Source organism: Myripristis murdjan, chromosome 5, assembly GCF_902150065.1.
Source record: "Myripristis murdjan chromosome 5, fMyrMur1.1, whole genome shotgun sequence".
NCBI classification, from domain to species: Eukaryota; Metazoa; Chordata; class Actinopteri; order Holocentriformes; family Holocentridae; genus Myripristis; species Myripristis murdjan.
Window position 1 is genome coordinate 16210372 of NC_043984.1, and position 22479 is coordinate 16232850.

A 22479-nucleotide genomic window follows, 5' to 3' on the forward strand; every position below is an offset into this window, starting at 1 on the left:
ACAGGTTGGCAAAGATCTGCTGCTACTTTACAAAGGTAAGTACCAAATCAAGTTTTTTAGATTTTATCAAGGATTTCATTTTTTTTTTAAATATCAGCCACTAACGCTCCCTGTCATCTATATAATGTCAGCTAAAATGAAATAAGAAAAATCATACATAACATACAAGGCAAATCAACTAATAAATGATCATAAACTTGATCATATCATATACTTCTGTTTTACTGTGTGTTTGTGCGTTGTCATATGCGATGTACATGTGTGCCAAAGAAAGTTGGATAATCTGAGTTTATAGGACTAAAGCTTTGACTCGTTAGCTCACATCTTATGCATAACCTCTGAACAAATCACAATCACAGATAGCTAGTTCGTTCAGAGGGCTGCTGGTTCAAGATGAGATACTTGTGCTTCTCTTGACATGAAAACTGATATTTGTGTTTAAAAATATCTCTAGTTAATCAGCCATTTATAAGATATCTTAATTAATGCCTGTCCTCAGTATTGCCCAGTTTCTTTACAGTACCAGCTGCAGTTTATGTGCAAAAGGGTCATGGTTTTAAGATTAAGGATTTTTGTAAAGATAAATAAAGATGAGGCAAGTGGTTGGCTTCTGATCATGGTCTCCACCATACAATATGTTATAATATTTGAGTGGATTTAGATGCATTATCCAATAAAAATGGTAATAAAAAAGACCCTGGTTAGTCCTGATTATTCATAAAACACAAGCCCACTGCATTTGCTTAGACTGAATTATACCATAGAAAGTCATAATGAGAAGTATTTTGTTGAGATATGTGTAAAGTTACACTCAAACATTCGGCATGATAAAGACCACATGTTTTTGTACTCTGTGCTTCACAGCCCTGCAGTGAGCTCACACAGAGCTAACAGTGCACCCTGTACAGTGAACAGTTTTTATTCCCCATTCCTAAGCCCCAGACACACACAAGCAGGATCTAATGGCCACCTCCGGCATGGCTGGTCCCTGTTGTCCAGTCGATGACTATGAAGCTCAAACTCATTACCATGAAGGTGACGCCCAAAGCAGCAAAACAGGCAGCCTAATAATGGGGGGTAGGGTGGGGTGGAGGGGTGCAAACACCAGTGGCACAGACACTTAATTATCAAGAATTTCAGTACGCATAATATAGCATGCAAGTTGAAAGAAGGCTGCATAATCCAGGGCTTGAATCTACAAAAGGGTTGGTATTGCTTACCAGTATCTTAGGAATGGAGGTCATGGGCTCGTCATCCTTGGGAACAATGCGGATATAGAAGACAGCGGGGAAAATGAAAATGAGGCAGGGAGCTGATGTGGCACCTGTAAAGAGAAAGAGGGCAGTGGGTCTGGTTAAAAACAAAACACACTACAGAAGGTTTGACTGAGCAAACAAATATAGAACATACAGTGTTGACACCGGAGCAGAGAGCTGACTAATCCGACTCTGTGTATTTGCAAGTGCATCAGCCTATATTTGCACACATGCATGTATATTTGGATGAATTATGTATTTATATCATATATCATATGTAAATATTTGCATACTGTGTGTGTGTGTGTGTGTGTGTGTGTGTCGTGGGGGGGGGGTTGCATATTTTGACAAAGTAGTGACTTTTTCTTTGAAGATGTCCTTGGAGGTCCTTGAACCTAAATGCTTTGGACTGTCACCTTTTACGCATACAGTCCAAGGACACAGTGTGACAATAATATTGACTCAGGCCATCAGTTTGGGAACACATGCCAGTGACTGCGGAAACACACTGGTCACGTTTGTACTTTTTGTTCAACCAAAACATAACAGGAATTGCCATGTCAAACAGGTTTTCTTGATAAACAAAGAGAGAAAAAGCAACTTGTAATCACGTGATATCACAATCTACTCCTAATGTGACAAATCCCAGAAAACACTGATTCAAGTGGCTGAACGAGACATGATATCAGTGTTTACTTTCAAGTATTTCTAATATTATTTAGCAATTTTGATGCCATATTTTTTCTGTATACTGTTCCTTGTTATTTGTCCTTAACTCTATCATGATGATGTTTTTTTGGACATGCCTGCCTTAAAGTGATTTTTACTATCAGCAGGAGTTAATAATATTTATATGAGAAAAGAAGCAGTTTTATGGGGAGGCATCACAATCTCGTGACCATATCTCCATAACTGCAAACAAATACTTCATTGATTATTAACCAGAAAATGCCTGTAAGTTCAATAAATATTTGGACTTTGAGACCCGAGAAGAGACCCAGCGCTGTACTAACCAATGATGCCGAAGATGCCCAGAATGTTAGGAGCAAATATCACCAGCATATTGATGAGGGTGAGCAGAATGAGGGCGATGGCAATGTGACGTAACCAGTTGAACGTCTTGTTGGGGAACAACATCTGCTGGATGGCTCTGCGCACCTGCGGACAGAGTCGTAGAGACACAGACATATGGCAATAGCAGATTAAATTAAAAAATAATACCATATTGTGGCAATGTAATGCACATATGTCATTACAAAGGAAGGACTTAACTTACAGGGAACAGTACAATTGGGACAGTCAGTGTGACAGCAGTAAGCACAGCCACTCGCACACACAGGATCAAAGTGTCATAAGGATCAATCCTACTGTAGGTGTGAAGAAGCTCAGCTTCTACGTTACCTGTGGAAATGTAAAGAGAAAACATGTACCCTCACCAGGTAATACCTTATATCACTGGGCAGTATTATCACAGTAATCTTACAATCACCACAAGAGGGAGCTTGGACCCTGTCTCCTAGCTGCAACAGGGCAAAAACATCTCTTAGTCATTTCAGTACAGAAAAAAAATATGTTTGGGTATAAATGTTTGTATTTAAAATACATTTGGAAACAAGTCCTCTACGTCAGACCATTCACTTTTAGCCACAGTGACATCACTGTGTGGATCAATATATTTAACTAGTATCTTTTTCACATATCTTTTTCCTCGCCTAGCTGTTCAGCATACAGTATCTGTTGGGATGTAAAACATTTTACAGTTATTGTGTTTCTCTGTGAACCTCAGCAATGCATTAGATCACTGGAGAGTACTATTAAACAACATACAAAACAAAAGTCTAAAGTGTGTCAACTCTTAAATAATTCCCAAGCTTTTACCTATTCAGTTATTATATCTGCAAGGCCACAATAGATGCTAGTGCACTTTTAAAACTGGACAAGAAAAGATTTTGATTAAAAATGAAAATAAAGAAAATGAACTTTATTGAAAAATCACAAACTGGGGCTGTAATAAAGAAGATCATCCAGTTTCTGTTATCTGACACCCCATATATTTTTCCTGTTAGTCCAAATTAATTTCAGGTGTGGGTCACTAGTGGGATATTGTCCCACTGACAACACTAAAACTTTAGAATGAAATACAAACTATTTTGAGCAAGTGCTCTGTCCAGAAAAAGCTTTATGCCATCCCTGTGCACCCTCATCAGCTAGGTAAACTAAGAGGAAAAAAATCAGGTCTGAGGAGTGTGCATGCTATTCACATCATGTCACATGATTTGTGGATAATGAAACCCTTTAAACTGTCAAAAACTCAAGCACTTATACCCTGCTGCCACTTGGGACCAGTAAAATATGAATTTCCCTTGTGCAGCTTTAACTTTGCGAGATGCAAAAAACAGTAAAACAGTATTTGCAGAGTCAGAGTCATCACTGACCTATTTTTCAAAGAGCCCTTCTGATTTCTACACCCCCAAACCCAAAGCAGAATTCATTTTGCTTTGTTACTTTCTTATATTTTTTACTTTAAGAAATAGATATGAATTCAGACTACCTCATTTTGGGTACTGACATTTGTATGCATACATTAACAAATCTAAACTCCAGGAGGACTGCCAGGAAAGAGTTGCTCTCACCATAAAAGGTCAAGTAGCCAAAGAGAGCTGCCAGAAAGTACATGGTGTACATGACCAGTATGGAGATGTTGGACACTCGCTGCATCTTCCTCTTGGAGGGGCTGAAATGTCACATTAGTTGGACAAGTGAGTGTCACATGCACATTATCAAGTACAGCAGGTTGCATTGTGTGAAGTGATGAGGGATGAACTCACTTGCGGAGTTCAGTGTAGATAGGCAGGACCTCAGGATGGCAAACAAAGGCAAAAGCCAGGATAGGGATGGTGTATGCTGTCTGTAAAGAAACACACAACCATATAATTTGGCATGATGAGCAGTGCAACTTATAATCCTAATCAGACTGCATTATTTTGTTAGAGGACTTTTGTCCAATACTGACAACCTTCGGAATTTGTGAAATGTGCCCTTAAAGCTGCAGTAAGTGGTTTCTGACCACTCGAGGGTGTTTAGAGCTCAAACTCCATTTGTAAACAAACTGTTTGTCCTGCATCCAGATTGACAGCAGCTTGGTCAAAACAAAACCAAAAGTTAAGGTGAAAAGTTGTTTTTTTGGATGGAAAGGAGGGATACATTTCGCTCTTGTAAAGGTCTTGTTGTATTACTTGGATTATTTTGTCTCTGACCACCAGTTGGAAGCTGATGAAGCTGCAGAGTTTTAGCAACAGGGTAAACAACTGCTTTGAATGAACTTTAAATGAACTGTGCAGCCAGAGTGCTGATTGCAGAGACAAGAGGCACTCGCTCAACTGATCTGAACTTCAGATATGTTTATCTCCAGAATTTGAGGTTTCAGAGACGCTTTGAATGAAGTTGAAGGGGCCGAGGGGTGAAGTGGGCAGAACGCCACTCCGGGATGGAATTTGACAACAAAGAGAGCCTATCGACTTGGTATTGGTTTGTATAATTAGAGGTACAAAAGTGTCCATACAGCACAGGTTAGTGTCACGATTTTTAAAAGGTTCTCAAATTGCTTAGTGTAGTTTTATGTTACTCAAAGATCAAAATTTTTGTGAGCCTACCTGTGAGTTGAGGGTAAACATTTGTGGGGTGCAGTGGGAGTCATCTATCTCATGAACCATACTGTGGCCCAGGTCGTGGCTGTGGGTCGAGGTGTTCAGGGTGAGATGGGCAGCGGTGCTGTTGGCAGTATAGTCCTCAAATGGGCAGGGAATCTGGAACTTCTTATATATAACCTGCCAAGAGGGAAATATGAAATAAAGGAGGAAAAGTAACAGTAGTTAAAAAACAGACATAAGGATGTGGGGAGAACAAGAGTCAGTAAAAAAAAAATGTGTGTGTGTGTGTATATATATATATATATATATATATATATATACATACATCACTAAGATATATATATATATATATATCTCTTAGTGATCAGTGCCAAGCTCAAAAAAGCCATTTCACAGTATATTAGGCTGTCAGCTACTACGCACTTTGGTTTCACTCTCTCCCTTTGATGTTTCTAAGCAGCTCTTATTTCCCCCTATCAAATCAAGTCCAAATATCACATACCCCTGAAAATAGTGGTGAGGGTGGGAAAGTGACTAAGAGATTGTGTCAAGTTGACACTGTGTAAGGTGAACCAGCTTACTGCGATGAGAAAGAACACCATGCAGCTGAGAGAGAAGCCACTGGTGTAGCCCAGGTAACCTGTAAAGAGAGAAAAAATAGCAGTCAATAAACATTACAGCTCCTTGGTTGGAAACTGAACTTGTCCAGTGGTCTTCATACAATGCAATACAATACAATGCATAAAAGCATGAATATGAGTACATAAGAGCACAGACACAGAATGAAGATTATACACATACATTTTGTTCACCCTTGCAAAATTTCCCCATGCTCTATAAATGAGTCTTCTGATATGAAAATTAAGGCCATCAAGACGATACATTCAAATGTCACATCAGCACTTGACTCTGAGCAGATCCAGCACACTCATGTTCACGGTCAGTTAAGCTGTCAACCCTAAGAGAGGGTGAGATCGTCTCTGGGCCAATAATACTGTGACTGAGCACATGCTGTTCCCACAGCCAGTTGCGGGAGAAGAACTCATACCCTTTAATTTAATGAAAGAATAGGACTATGCTTGCCTAAGTAAATGGATTTAAGCATAAAATCATCACAATGCTTGTTCTCACAATGCTACTTTGCAAAAAATACAGAGCCCAGATGAAATTACCAGTTTTTTGTTTGTTTTTTAATGGAAAATATCCATAAATGATGGATAAATGGATAAAATGCAGGTAAACAGTGATGTTTGGCAGAGAATCAATCGATCAAAATCAATTTGGGGAGATGAAATCAGGCAAAGACACCAGACAAAAGGTCCAGTTACACCAACATTACTCACCAAGCTGCTTCATTAGAGCCAGGGGCAGGATAATACTGGCAGAGACCATGATGACCAGGTAGTTTCCATTCAAATACCACAGACTGTTGGGAAAAGCAGAAGTTTTACTTTGGTGACCTCAGTATTCAAAATTCTGGCACAGACATTTTGTACACACACACACACACACACACACACACACACAGAAAGAGGCAGAGAAAAAACGATGCAGTGTAAAGTGGTAAGACAGAGAGAAAATGGATCGCACATTTAGAGAGTCAGGTTGAACTGATAGTCTTTTTGAGAAAAATGACAGCATCATCAGTCCAGTGGTCAAAGTGGTTGATGAAAGTGCATAACTGGGAATTATGGGTGTTTTGTCATGGTTAGTCAGGAAGTGTCCCAGGGCCCCTTTGCACTCTGTTCTCATCAACTCACCACCATTACTTCATGTATGACAAACATTTACTGTACCCATCCATAACTCAAACGCACCTTCCCACATTCATTACTGATCGATTATAAGTCACATCCCTACTTGAAATTTTGTGTTTTAGGGTGCTACCCTGACAATACTAACCATCTAATCATTTGTCCTCTAAAAAGGAAAACACATGCTTGTTTGTTTTATTTCAACCAATGCCTGTTTCAAAACCAGAGAGTGTGTAATTAAGGCATAAAATATCCATACACACACTGGAGGACCACAAGGGGAATTCTAGTCCTGACACTTTAAGGACCCTCCGTGGGGTTGTATCCCTCACATCCAAGGTCCATGTGGTCTATTCTCCAGGGCCTACAGAAACCAGCTTGGAACACCCTCACTGAGGTGATTATGGAAAAAATCTCTGTTTGTGTTGCAGTGGACTGGAATAGACTTGAGCGAGACACTCTTACATAATCTGATGATTTATGTGACTGTTCATAGGTGCGGAAAAAAAGGTATACAAGAGCTTAAAAGACACAGCACTGAAAAAGTCCATGAATATCATGTCACCCTGTTCCAGCACACCCTTGGTTTCCATCTCCCTCAGTATTTCTGCTCTATCAACCCAAACAACATCAGATACTACAGTAAGTATGTACCCATGACACCTCCTCACCCCATACCAATGCAAACAGACTGTTGTATCACCTCACACCCACCCAAAAATTCCTTCTTGAGGGTAATATCTTGCAGGTTTTGGACTTATGTTACAGAACATGTGAGCACAAATGACGATGTATGAATGGGAACTCTCCGTTCTTAGCCCAGCACCCCTTCAAGCCAATCGCTGGTCATGCTGCTATATCAGCAGTTGCTATATGAGGGAATCGCACATGCTCAAGCATTACCCTAACATCCTGTAACTGAATGCCAAAGAACATTCTCCCTCATACAACCTAAATAGCCCCAAGGCATGTATACGTGTGTTCTAAACACACGTGGAAATTGTACGTGATGGTAGCACCAGGTGCCGAGGTGTGGTGAGAAGTTCATTGCTGAGCATGTCTGCCAAAGATGTTCTGGGTTGTTTTGGCATAGTGACCCAGTCCTAGGACATAGGCAGAATGTCTAAGGTCACTTTCACACCTGCCATGTTTAGTCTGGTTAAATCAAGCCCTGGTGCGTTGACACCCTTGGTGCTGTTTGTTTGGGTAGGTCTGAACACAGCAATTGCACTACGAACCAAAAAAATCAGTCAAAGGCCATTCGCTTGTGACAAGTGGTCTCGGGCTGATTCCTAATGAACCCTAGTGTGGTTTGATTGCACTGAGAACACAATTTGAGTCAACTGAAGGAAGTAAGCCAACATAAAAATATATAATTATTATTACAGGTCTTAGTCAGAACACATTGGCTCACCTACTTCAGTCACACCAATGTCTAATTATGGCATGTCCTCTTTGGAAAGAGTGGATCTACACATTTGTTGACAAACTGGTGTTCGGATCTTCCAAATGTATTGGGGAGGACAACCAAAGCAGGATTACAGGCAGTATCACCAAACATAACTGCAACACTGGCTTTGTGTTGTGAGCAGTTGATTTGCATTTGCAAAAGGTTTGCTTACATTTTCCACCATGGAAGACATTTGCGAGTATGTCTCCAGCCCTGCCCTTTCTCACATGCCCCTGAGCAAATGTTTTCTATTTTCTGTTCTCTTTCAATTCGTGTAGTGTAAAACCAAATGGACCAAAAGACAGTTGTTGAGACATCAGTCTCAACAAAGCTGTTTATAGTAAACAAATGTGACTGTACAGCCAGATTATGATGTCTGTCCTGTGAATAAACTAATGTCAGTCCTTGGATTTGGTTAGACACAAGCTAGCAATGAATCTCCTTGGGTAGCTCTCTTGGGAGAGCAAATAATCTGGAGATAGGATTTTTTAAAAAAAGATGAAAAAACATGAGTAGCTGTAAAATTGGAAGGAACACTGACAACATAAAAGTGTGATACCATAACACAATTACCGACTAACTGGCTTACAAAGTGAGGGGGACTTTAAACTGCAATTGTCCCCCCAAATCCTCTATAGGAGGCTCTTTGTGACCTTTAGTCCCATAGTTAAGCTGCTAAGCCTGTTATTCTTAACCCGCTCAATGAGATGCAGCCACTGGGATCATCTGTCTACCATGGCCCTACAGGCTACAGGATTGTGCACTGTACTGTGACAAGCAGTGCCCTGGTGTGGGGAGGAGGGTGAGTCCTTCGCACAGAGGAAGTCATATAAATCACAGGTCATGGCCTTTTTGGGACCTTTGGTCAGTGGGTCATTCCAGATGATCTGATTTCATTAGAGAACGGCCTGTGGTCACTGCTGCTTCCAACTATCTGACGGTATTTCTGAGCTGCCACACCAAGTCTCATTTCTACACTGTACAGGGTGGTGCACTGTCACATATTTCCCATGGTTATTCTTATCGATCCATTTATCTATACATTTTTATATATTTCTCATGTATGCTACATAGATAATAATGTGACCACTGCTAGAACCTATGTTTCCTTTCCCCTTATCAGTCGTGAAATGTACTAATCTGTCTCTCAGCCACAGTACATTACCTATTTAAAGAAACACAAGTTATAAGTGCAGCCACTCCACCACCCCCCGTCTCATTCCACTCTGCACGCCTGACGCCACGGGTCTAGAAAGCAACAGACGTGCCCCGTGGAACAGAGCAGTGGGCGGCTGGGTTGTTAAGGGTTGGCCCTGAGGTGGTCTGTCCTTATGGTTGACCTCTGAATTTAGCACCGATGTCACACCAGCTGCTGCTGTCATTTGTGTGTGTGTGTGTGTGTGTGTGTGTGTTAGAGAGAGACTATAACAGAGGAGGGAGAGAGAGGGATTCCTCTCACAGTACCTGAAACTTTAACTTTGACGCACGCACACGCAAATGCACGCACACAAACAGACACACACACACACACACACACACACACACACACAGAACATAGCATGAGTATCAACAGTTCAGGGTAATAACATGCCATTCATAAAATTATTAGATCTTTGTGCAAGAGCAGCTGCACAAAAAACTGGGCTTGACATTAGTACAAATAAACACAATATAAAAGACCAGCCATACTAAATGCAGTGCTATAAATCTGGTCTGGAGGCTGTATTGATGTGATAAATAAACAACAAATACTATCTGAGTTGACTGTGTGTGGCAGTATTCATATTTAGCTCCTCCATGTTGCCCAGTCACAGGGAGCTTTGATGGTTTGCTGTGATATTTGACAGGCATAAGAGAGTGCAGAAGTGCTTCCTAAATCTCGCTGGGCTGATAGGCTATACTAGGGAAGGGTGCTGCTCCACTCGCAGCATTCCCTTTTGGGCACAGGGTTTGTTTTTAGATTTGAACAGGGGAGGCAGGAATCCACTGCAGCCCTCCAAGGCCATATGCAGAGTGTCACACCATGAATCTGACGTGTGCAGTGGCTGCCACCACAACCTGACATCAGAGTGTGTTTAAGTTGTAGATGTGTATGCATATCCAACCTTGGGCCCTGTTGCTCAGCCAATAACAACAAAGTGCATCCAGCCACACCCCCACACTAGATCAAAGAGTGTTGCAAAGTGAATGCCCCACAGGCTCCTTGACCCTGCACCCTTGGCCAGCCACAGTGAGCAGCAGTCATATGATTTTCACCAGTGGCCGAGGAATGTGGATATTGCAATGGACACAAATGGCAATACTCACTCAGAGTTGGGATCTGCCTTCAGGAAAGCTTGAATGACCAGCGGCAACTCAGATTTAACAATATACAGGTAGCTGGACATGGCTGTAATAGAGAGACATAGATAATACATGTGAAAATGGGAGGACAGATATGTTTGAGTGCAAACAGCAAGGCTGGTGTATTCAACAAACAGACATAGCCTATGTGAACCTAAAAAGCCCTGGCATGAGAATTCCCATCATATTACCATTATGTATGTGAGCTACTAGCAACAGTGGGAGAATCATAAAACCAATCTGGGATTATGTCAGTCTCACTTCATCTGTAATCGTATGACTGTCACGTGAAGCTGCTTAAAAAAAGATAATACAACTTTGCTCTCAGTCTTTGAGAATTTCCTAAATAAATTTCACTTGTCCTACAGCTGAACTGACCAAATTATTTGTGCGTTTTGTGTGTCTCTACAAGGCCACAGAGAAAGAGAGAGAGAGAGCCACCCACACATGCTCTGTTCACTGTGTGGAATGAACTTTTGCTAATGCCAGATCCACTGAGAGCGCAGTTGTTTGCCAACTGGTCTACCGGTCTTAGCTCTCAATACACCCCCATATTACACTATCCAACAGAGAGTCATATACAGCCAACAGCAACATATTAAAATCATTAATGCAAAAAGCAAGCTAGGTAGAGGCAACTTCTGTAGACAGATTGTAGACAGATAATATTCTATGATTCTTCACTTCTCGAGGACATTATCAAATGCAGTCTGAGCTCATGCAGCGTTTCCTCACCTCCAATATTCTGCAGTGTGATTGCAATACCAGCAGCCATTTTACCAGGAGTGCCAAAGGCCCGGTATCCCAGCTGCTCATATGCTCGAATTCCTGGAAGCAAAATACAAAAACGCCAACATCATCAAATTCCTCCTTGAATAATTTTGCAGAGATGTGGCAGTTAGCCTTTACAATAAAGATTTTTTTAGTATCTTTGTCACCACGAAAGGTACCTTGGTATTAGTTGGATGATGGACCATTTTGACAGTCACAGATTTTAGAGCTATACATAAATATTGTTCAGTATGTAAATATTTTATCCATGACAGATTTTGCAACACACAAGAAATATACAATGAAGGAATTCTTCAAATTCTTCCCTAAGATTATCAGCATAAGCCTTTAGAAAAACCAAACTGACTGCAAACAAAAACTCAAGTGCTAATCCGTCAAATATGTAAACAGTTATATTCTGTTTGGCTGACTTACTACTGAACTGTGTTTCAAACAGGTGCACTATTATTTCATTTTAACTCATGAACTCTTTCAGTTAATGCACTGGAAATCAGATATAGTTTCTAATTCTGCCAAGCAGCCCTGACACCTGATACAATTTAGCTCTATCAGATAATGTTTTGCTTCAATATGTGAGCTTAGCAGTAGGAGAATTGTTAAATGGACTTAACATGTATAATGTTATGATCTGAGATAGATTCTGTGTTTTATTATTATTATTTTTTTTGTGAATTATAGTTAACAGGTTTGACTTTTCCTTATTTTAAAGTAATTTGCAACATTGTGAAGACAGGTTTTACATATTATGCAGTTATCATTATTGCATTATGTGATCAGGTAGTATTAAAATATGAGTGGCTGAGACTGGGAGCAGCTTACCCACGATACCAGACGATTTGAGCAACAGGTGAATGGAGTAAGATGAGAGGGCTGCAACAGCAGTCAGAAGAAACCTGTGACACAATACAAAAGAGAAAACTGTGATCCTATGCTTTTTTACACAAATATTTCTGAATGTGTAGGCAAAGCACTACTTCAATTTCTCCTATTTTTTTCTTTCTTGTCTTTTTCCCCCATTTCATTTTACATGGCCCATTTGCCTGAAAGTGAGAGCCCTTAAATGTGGTAAAAGTGGGAGGTCTTAACAGCTGCAAGGTATATGGAGGAATTTCCTCATATTCCTGACCTAGCTAATCCTTGAGAATTCATGTTTCAGCTAACAAACATTAATGAGATTACTTCCATATAAATTAGTGGCACCACTGTGTTTACTGTAACTTAATGTTCAACTATAGCATGGGACTTCAAAGGTTATACAGCTTACAGAAGACTTTCCAAGAGTCTTTTTCAGTCTCATGAAAATGCTAATGTAATGGTATTATTGCCACACTACACCAACAGACTGAATACATTTTCAGCATGGAACAAGGAGAAGCAATGTTGAGATAATAAGTCCTTTTTATAACAGGATATAAATTTCTTCTATTTTACAATGGTCAGTAATCCCACTCATGGGTGAAAAGGTTATTTCCCACAACCTCTTTCCCCCTCCAAGTGATGCAATGATTCTCCTACAGAGCGCAGGGCTCTCTGGGCAGAATTCCTAATAGGTCAGAGGGTGATCCCAACATGATCACCTTTCCCAGACCTCTCTGTCCAGCTCCTCTGGGTAGATGGTGACTACAGTTAAGGTGACGGTCTTCATATCTGGAGCTGGACACAAGCTGAGTCCTGACGTTCCACTGAGCGGTCGTAGCAGCCTCACTATCCTTATGTAACGTTCCTCAACTCACAGGAAAAGTGTTGATTTCACTTTCACAGTGTCTGCTTTTTGACCCCTCGTCTACACGGAGAAATATGATCCCGTGGACCCAGACCCCCCCACCCTCATTAGTATTCTATTCTTGTGTCTTGCAGGAAATATGCTGACGATCACCGAGAGTGTATGTACTCAGAAACCAAGAGAATTGCTGGTGTGTTCAGGGTCTTCTCGACACCACAGGCTAAAATTTCCACTAGTGCTTCAGTGAAAGAGATGAAGGTAATAGTCTAAACCACAAGAACTTAACTCTTAAAACACCAAAAACAGACTCAGTGTTTTTGAATTGCTCAAGAGTCCAGGTTTTTTTTTCCCCCATCTTTATACACCTGGGGCCCTATCTTGTGCCACCCGCTACCTGCAAATTCCGGATTTAGGAACTTCCACTATCCCTAAACGGTATCTTGCGCCCACGCTACCCGCTATCCGTTATGCCGACTCCATTATTTGTGCCTGGAGGTGTGTCCATGGGCGTGTTTCATGCGCTATCCCTAAAATTGCTATCTTGCACACACAAAGCGGATAGCTTTGTGTGCGCTATCCGCTATCCGCTTTCCCTAAAGTTTGGGCTGTTACGAGAGCGCCCAGGCGGCTTCAATGCTCGCCCCGATGGAGCCTCGCCACGCACACGGTCGGACTGATACCGGGACGCCGCCGGAATGGACTGAGTATATTACTCATATAGACTGTTTAGAGGAAAGACTGTCTTAATTGGACACTTACGCCAGCACGTTTTATTGTTTTATCATAAGCCAGCAGCTGTGCTATATTTTTATTTTTAATATTTTATTTGCCCAATCTACCTTGTCAATAAATTAGTTTACACATAGTTCCACCTCTGCCTCTTGTGTGTGTGTGTGGTGTGACCCGGGGATTTTACTCAATCAGTACAACCTTGTGACACGTCCACTTGGACACATGTGGCTCCATCTCCCAAATTAACTCGCCTATAATATAATATATAATATGTATATATATGTAAAGCCAACTTGCTTTAGCCTCAGTAGAACCCCTGAGAAAATCTACCTCCCTCTCACCATCGCGGGTTTAGGATTTAGGATTTAGGATAGCGCAGCCTGCCCGTAAAGGCAATGGCACCTGGCACACTGATTGGTATAATTGGCGTAACGGCCAAAACACACCTATGCATAATATAGCGGGTAGCGCAGGTGTTTTACGGATAACGGGAGGTGTGCAAGATAGCAACTTTTGCGGGGGAACGCCTCTTGCACAATGCTAAATCTCTAAATAACGGGTTTAGGGACTTTGGCGCAAGATAGGGCCCCTGGTCTTCAACACAAACAGTTTGCAAATAAAGTTCACAATATATAGTTTTTGAGATAATGTTTTAGAGGTTTTGAAGGAGTGTGTGGTCATTTTAGAGGCCATCAAGTCACTGGTGCTCTTTGTCAGTGCAGTGTTTGTCTGTGTTGGATATGTGCTGTCATGATTTTCATAACTGATCACCTTGCCTCAAGAATTAATTTTAAAGGTTTTATGACCAATACAGCTGTGGTTCAAGAACAACTATTTATCAACTTTTAGTTGCCTGACCTTACTTTGAAAAATAAATGTGAAAAATGTGTATGATGTGATGTCTCTCAAAACTGATGTCATGTTTAGAGCGGACACCTACTGCTGATTGACATTCAACTTAATATGAGTTTTGTTGCAGCATATATATTTGTGATTTGTTTGCGAAAGCTAAAATCACCACAATATAACACTCTATAACCACTGATGTATGAGACAGGTGTTTCATAGTAGAAGATCTGCAGCTTTCTCTTCAGACTATATACTTTTTGGAATCCCTACATTTGGGATCTGAAAAGGAGGCTGCTCTCTGTCCCACCACCTGTTCTCTTACAGCCACACAAATCCAGACAGATCACAGAGACCACCAGGGTCACGGAGAAACAGCAGCAGTCTGCTTGTAAGGAGCAGAATGAGAAAACCAAATGCCACATAGCGGGGCTGGGGGGCGGGGTTATTCTGGGTTTTGGCCTTTCTCAGAACTGTATGTGGCAAGGAGAGTAGGAACAGGAGCCCAGGAGAGGGGAAGGAATAGGGGTGGTTATATCATTGGACACCAACCCACCCAGGCCCTTAATCACACCACTAAAGCAGCCCTCCTCACCCCCCCACTTTATAACTACAACCCTGGGAAAGAAATCTTGGGATATCTTAGTGCTCTCAACAAAGACTATTTCTGTTTCTACACTCGCTGATTGCACTCAACCATTTAACATATTGTACCTTTCACGTCAAGAGGAGTAGCACTCCACACAAACACATCTATATGTTAAAAAATGGACAACAGGGCACCATCACGAGCACTGCCACCATCAACAGCCTCTCTGTTGTATTGTATATATACTAAGTAGGTGACTACATGTGTGAATCATACACACTTCAGTTATGTAAAAGTGCAAACTGCGGGGAGGATGAATTCAGTGAGTAATTAAGCTAATATTTGCCAAGCAAACACTTTGCAAATGGTATGACAGGCCAAAAATTGATAAAAAAAAAAAAAAAAAAAGCAATCTAGCTTTACTTACAAGAAGAGGAGAATGCCAGTATTGGCCATAGCATAGGCCAATCCAAGGATTCCACTGCCCATAATAGCATTTCCCAGGTTGAACACAGACATGCCAAAAGAGGTTTTTCCTTCAAACTGAGGAAAAAACAAAACAAAACAGAACATTCATTAATCTCAGATTCACTTTGTTAAAAAAAAAAAAAACCTGATTCTGTTTTCACTGCAATCTGTAGAAGTGTCTCTCACACTTACATCTGTGAAGCGCAGAGGCTTCTTCCCATCTCCATTGGGCAAAAATTCCTCACTCTCCAACATTCCCTCTGGATCATCGAATCTACAAGGAAACAAATATGCCTGTTAACTTGGTGGCTTCGGTAACGATCTGAAAATTGGCGGACACATCTGTTGTGGGCAGGAGTTAAAATTACAAGAGTAAAATTTTGAATGCTTGCACACATGAAAACACTGAAAAGCCACCCTGCAGACAGATCTCTGTAGACATACCTGACTGTTTGGGTGCCATTTCTGCATGGCATGAAAGGATCCGTCAGTCGAGTCAAGCACAAAAACAAGGTAAACATGCAGTTAGAAAAACAAACACTATCCAGGAAATAGGTCATTCTGTATGTGACGCACCACATTATTAATGTCAAACTCTTATCACAAGGACAAAGCGGTGAATCAAGAAGCTTTGTTTCTGCTTGATGGCACTAATATTTATATATAAATAATTATCAGCGGACTGAATTGTTGACCGGTTGCATTGTCTCTGGTTGTGGTTTCCACGCAAGTATACTAATAATGAACAACACAAAGACTCAGCATAAAAACTGATTGACCCATGCTTGAGTAATTGTCCCAGTCTAAGCTGCTGGCATTTATACTCACTGATCCTCCTCTTGCAAAGTCTTCATTGGCACACCCATGTCATCTCCGAGGTCGTGACCTTTCCCATTGGGTAAGATGTTCATCTCTGACTGGGCGGATTCCATGATCCAACTTAACACAGATTATGGATTCGGTGGATGTGATCCTTTTGAGTCACAAGGGCATCTAGGGCAGAATGAGCAGAGGACACATCACTAAGACACAGACGCACAGTTGTACATGTGTTTATTGTTGATACATACACCCGGATCTCAGTGTGCATCAGAGTTGGAAAGTGGAAATATGATACTTGTGTGGATGTGTTTAAATGTTTGGGTAAATTTTGGAAGCAATGACAGGCTTAATGCAATCTCTCAGGACTAGCTGTCTGTATCACAATAGTGTAGTCATGAGTCATGACTCAGGTCTAGTATTTACACAGCACCCTCCAACACCCAAGACCTGACCTCTTTCACTCACGCAACCCCTTCATTCGCCGCAACATACATACACAGACCTAAAAACCACATAGCCATGAATGATCAGCAGGATGAGATGACAATATTTGTGCTTTGCAGAACTTCAGTACTGAGTAAGGCAAACAAGTCCAGAGCACAAGGTCGAAGGTCAAGGTCTGTTTGAGGTTTGCGAGCACCGTGTCATGGCTTTTGTTTGCTCTTGGTGTTTTGTATGGTTAATGTCAAAAGCATGCCGATTTTCAGAGCTTCTCCTCAGATCTCACATAACAGCATGTCTGTATATCAGAAACAAGCGCAGCATGACAAAATAGAAATAAAAATCACTCATAACAAGGAGCCTTCTAATTACTGAGAAAGCAGTCTGCATAACAGTTATTACAGTATTATTATAATTACACATCGCACTAGGACTTTCCCGTAGTGATGGTGGGATTTGCTGAGGAGGTAAAGGTAGGAAAAACAACATTATGTTTCTTTTTTTTTTTTTTTTTTTTTTTTTGGGGAAAACAATTAGTCTCCCATAACCTCAGTGACAAAGATGAATTCTCTTCACTGTTTCCCAGTGAGAACTTGGTTTTACTTGGGGACAATGGATCGTATTGTGAGCTGCTTCCGGGGTGAAGAGCAGTATACAGCAGCTCAACTGTGTCCTAAGTGTCCTCTCTGCCAGAAGATCATTGTTGCCAGTATTCATATAGCTAAAGAGTGTAGTGGATACCCTGCCACTGCAGCTGAGAAAAGAATCAATCATGTGAGCAATAAAACAAACCCTCAAAAAACATGTGAGGAAGAACTTTAGCCTGTGAACTCAAATTACTTCAATCCTTATTTAATGTCAAATCTAATCTTAAGCAAAAGATGTCCAAATATGTTATTCCAGCTTAATCTGATTTGTTGTTGATGCATAAATGTAACATCTTCTAGTCACTTCCTACAGTAACCCTGACCTAAACTAAACCTTCCCTTGTCAAGCCTAATCAGTCATTTCATTTGCCAAACTGTAATATGGTGGTTTATCCAATTTCAAATTAGCTACAGAGCCAGAAGGGCTGGCAAAGTATAACCAAGACTTCCAGTTGCAACATGATATTTTGATGGCTTGACCGCATTTCACTGAGATGCAAGTATTTATAGAAGTAAGGAAATATGGCAGGTCTTTATTTTTATGCTATTAAAACAAACAAGTATGGATGGGCTGCCATTAACACATCAAGAAAACGCTCAAGTGTCTGCTTATGAGACACTTTACAATTTCAAGTGAAGTCAGGGCCTATTCATGTGCTCACTTAGCACAGCCTGGGGCCACCCCATTGACCATGAATGGGAGGCTGACTTTAGAGGCTTTTTACACACGAACACTGTGTAACCTGACCTGAAAATATACCCTTGTCACCCCGCGTATATCACAGTAACCCTTCCCAAATTCCAATTGATTTTCCACTGGAGTGGTAGATCAGTGTGATACAAGATAGAAATAGACTGGGGTCATGACGAACTCTAAGCTCAGGTCTGTATGTGGTGGTGAATGTTTGCTAACACAAACTAAACTGTCCCATGCATAGCAATAATATATTTTAAAACTAAAGTTAATGGGTGATTTGTAAAGCAGAAAAGCTGAAATAGAATGATAGCAGGAGAATATATGGGTAGTTGACAAATAGGTAGTAAAAAAAAGCTTTTTTAAAAAAACACGTTTTTTTAAGAAAAGAGACATTTTTTATGTAGTATGAAAACTGATGTTTTTAAAAATATAAGGGGTCATTAACTTTTTCAGTTTTTTCACTGTTTTTTTGGACATTTTCTCCGATCTGTGCCATAAATGTGTCCTATGGTGTGACATAAAAAAGAATTACAAAAATTCTAACTGAAATTAATAATAATAATGATTGTAATATACAAATAGCATGACAGAGATTTATTTTGTATTATTAGATATTTATTTTCATATAGTGTTATTTATTTAATATGAAATGATATATAATACGAAATATGAACAACACTACTTTTTCTCCATGATGTTTTGGACTTTTACAATAAACACAAGTCAAACTTTGCTGTCATCCTGTCAAAGCTGTTAAAAATTATTCCAATTGAGTGAATGACTGATGATTATATCTCCCCTAATGTAATACTGAACTATTTTTTAAAGTTATTTTTACATAATAACCAATTTTTGGCTCTTTTATGTGTGTCACACTATAGGACTTTATGTCACACCAAAGGACAAAAATGTTAGTTCTTGTTTTAAAGAGAAAAAGAGAGGTATTATTTAGGTATTTTATTGATTTTTGAATATGTCAAAGAAGAATGTTTTAATTTTGATACAATACAATCATTGTAAAATGAAAAAACACATAAAAACACATTTTTAAACAAATAACAAAATCAACTGACTTTTTTTACGGAGCAAATATTTCTGAAACTTAAATGCCACGAAATCTTCCCTAATGTACTGTGATTAAGTTGTATATTTAAAAAGAAAGAACATTTAACAGGATACAAACTACTGTATGAACCATGTTTCCCAAAAACGACGACAAACAAACAATAATTTTTCATGAAATGAACTCTGACTCCTTGACAGTGAAAACACTGTTAAAACTTGAACACTAAAAGTGTTCTTGGTTTAATTCAAGTACATGTGTTTAATTCTAAAATTTCAAGACAGCTTCAAGAATATTTAATCCTTAGATGGCTGGTACATGCCCATCGTATGCCCCTTTTCCACTAGTACCTACTCAGCTCGACTCGGCTTGACTCTACTCGGTTTAAGAGCTTTTCCATTAGGTGGTAGTACCTGCTAGCAGGTCCCATTTTGGGACCTACTCAGCCGGAGTTCCAAGCGAGCTGAGTCGAGCCTCTGGTCGAGCTGAAAATGTGACGTTAACGCCGTGCAGGCAACTGATTGGACAGGGAGTGACGAGAGCGACTCCTGCACGAAAACAAAACCCGACATTTAAAAAAAAAAAAAAAAAACGGCAACAGCGGCCGTGCGCATTGATCGTCAGTGAAGTTGTCAAAGTCGGAAAATGGCAAGCAAACCGCGATCGCGGTCAAATAAAGACGTGGAGACTTTTCTGAGCTCGGTGGCGGCCCAAAGAATCCAGAGGGAGCTGGACGGTGCGCCGCCTTGCTATGATGACTCCACCCACGGTGAGGTGCTACTCAATTGTAATGGAAAACCACCTAAACCATGTCGAGGCGAGTAGAGTCGAGCCGAGTTGAGCCGAGCCGAGTAGATACTAATGGAAAAGGGCCATTAGAGATGGTAGCAATTCAGTCCACTCTCCCGTCAGCCTTCTTTTCATGATACCTGTTTGAAAATGTCACAGACAATACGTTACAATCTAGGTCAAAAATAAAATAAAAAATAAAACACAGTATATATATATACTGTGTTTTCCAGCTCATCCACCATGAGGTGCAGACTTTCTCAAAGACTGACTGAGGAACCAAAAGCCTGGACTATAACGGATGGAGGTGTTTGGTTGTACAACTACCATCCAAAAAGCTCATAGTTTATAATTTTGGGATAAAACTGTTTTTTAAAAAAACTAATATGGTTGGAAAAAGTACAAAGAGAAATACTGAGTGAAACCCAGTTTGAAAAGTAAGCACAACCAAACTCAAAACCAGTATTTAGCAAGGATGGATGTACTGATTGTTTTTCACCTTTAAATTATATTAGTGTGGCTCCAAGTGCATTTCCTTACTAACTCAGTTTTGGATGTCAGGATAAGATAGAGCATACTGGTTCAACAAAACATTTTAACGGTTTACTCTTAATAAAGTCTCTGGCAAATGCCCACTGGAACATGGACAGTACATGGTGGAAAATCTGATGACACATAGGATAGTAGGGTTAGTTTTTTAGAACTGACTGTAAACAACTTTAAAAGGAATTAAGAGAAATACAAGGTAACATCCATCAACATGAACCTGATACAACAGCCACAGGTAAAGACAGGCCAACTATCATTTGAGTGTCACCAAAATTTCACCATGGCGACAACGGCAAACATATACAAACACATGCATGTTGTGGTATCAGATGTAAGTAGTGATCTGGGTCGCTTTCCATTTACAAGAACGCAGTTAGTCAGCAGTATTGAGAACCACAAGTTGTGAAGAAAGGAGTCGGGTCAAACTCTAAGGTATATTTTCAAGTTAGGTTTGGCCAAACATGAAGTTTGTCCTGAAGAAGAGCCTAGGCTCAAAACATTGTCTTTAAATTCAACACTGGAGCAGAAGAATGTGTGTGTGCTCAGTCTTCATGATCATATCTTAACCCAGCACCTCAACAAAGTGTACATCTTCAGCTCTCTAAACATGAGCTTTACAAATATTTTAGGAGCAACCCTGCTCTGTTGGACAGACGAGATCTGAGTTCAGATAGCTTCAAACAAAATCAGTCATTAAAACTTTCAAATGTTTGTCCTGTGTGTGTGTGTGTGTGTGTGTGTGTGCGTGTGCGTGTGTGTGTGTGTGATAAACTATGATGGGTAAATGGTGCCTACAGGCCAGTAGGCAGATTAGCCTTGTGTTCCTCAACAAGCTTCATCCAAACATAGAAACGAGAGCCAAGTCTCATCAAAAACTCTCTGGAGCTTTTCCACCGACAGCATAAGGAATGTGACTGGATCAAAAGGTTGAAAGCCATAAAGCCATGACCTCACACATATTGCTCAAATGACTTTGAGCTAAGAGCATTGATCCAAGACTGGCATGCATTATAAACAGTGTTTCATGTTTCTGTTACTGAATCATATGTGCATGTCCCCTCCTACAAAGGACGATGATGGTTGCCCTAAACCCGACTTGTTGGATTCAGTTGCAGCTTCTGTTATGTAACAAATCGGCATGACAAATGTGTGAGAGTGATTTGTCCCTCTCTGAGCCAGGGACTAACATTACATTTGAAATGTTTCATCAGATATGAGTGGGCTTAAAACACTGAACGGAGATGATCTGCTGTGTTGAGTCTTCTCAGTTTTCCCTCTTTATAGAATTTATAGAATATTTTAAACTGCAAAAAGATGTAACAACACCATACAGAATTATTTTGGCGCTCTTCATCTGTCAGTCAGACATAAAGCAGGACATAAAGAGGGTGACTGCGAGGTAGTGGGTGAGCACATGTAGATGAGGAGATGCCCATGTGGTGGTGTGTAAGGAACAAGCACGAGGTTCAGCCAAGAGCGCCTGGCAGCACCAGCTCATCCTCGGCCACGTGCCTGCCGGGGACAGAGGGACACGTGCTCATGTCCCACAGTGGCGGCAACCACCTGAACCAGACATTCTCCACTTTGGCAATAATGGTTGCACAGATTGCTGGCACTGCAGCAAAACTTTTTAAACATTGATTTTTTTCCTTGAAATTCTCAGTATTTACTCTTAGTGGAGGTGCAGACAGTAAAAAGGAAGTTTGCATAGCAGAAGAACCAACAATTTCTATAATCTGTCTTTATGAGGATGGATTTTCATCCTACCAGTCATGAGTAAGTCAGCAGTAAATATGCTTGGGCTGGCAATGTGACGAGCAGCTGTTCTTCACAAATACACACTGTTGCATATTGTCAAAATACCATTT

The 22479-nt window shown here is 40.5% G+C and overlaps 1 protein-coding gene across 1 annotated transcript in view; it reads right to left on the reverse strand.

Annotated features, from left to right (window-relative positions):
- Positions 1 to 513: 513 nt before the first annotated feature.
- The window catches only part of slc38a3b (solute carrier family 38 member 3b), a 28879-nt gene continuing 6913 nt past the window's right edge, over positions 514 to 22479 (reverse strand). The window contains exons 2-17 of the mRNA XM_030052566.1: positions 16432 to 16596; positions 16048 to 16068; positions 15796 to 15877; positions 15563 to 15678; positions 12065 to 12138; positions 11189 to 11281; positions 10418 to 10499; positions 6250 to 6332; positions 5488 to 5546; positions 4910 to 5083; positions 4085 to 4164; positions 3890 to 3990; positions 2533 to 2657; positions 2270 to 2414; positions 1221 to 1324; positions 514 to 1064 (exon numbers count right to left, since the gene is read on the reverse strand). Of these exons, the coding sequence (XP_029908426.1) occupies positions 960 to 1064; positions 1221 to 1324; positions 2270 to 2414; positions 2533 to 2657; positions 3890 to 3990; positions 4085 to 4164; positions 4910 to 5083; positions 5488 to 5546; positions 6250 to 6332; positions 10418 to 10499; positions 11189 to 11281; positions 12065 to 12138; positions 15563 to 15678; positions 15796 to 15877; positions 16048 to 16068; positions 16432 to 16535 (1548 nt within the window). The 5' untranslated portion in view covers positions 16536 to 16596 and the 3' untranslated portion in view covers positions 514 to 959. The remainder of the gene's footprint in view (positions 1065 to 1220; positions 1325 to 2269; positions 2415 to 2532; positions 2658 to 3889; positions 3991 to 4084; positions 4165 to 4909; positions 5084 to 5487; positions 5547 to 6249; positions 6333 to 10417; positions 10500 to 11188; positions 11282 to 12064; positions 12139 to 15562; positions 15679 to 15795; positions 15878 to 16047; positions 16069 to 16431; positions 16597 to 22479) is intronic.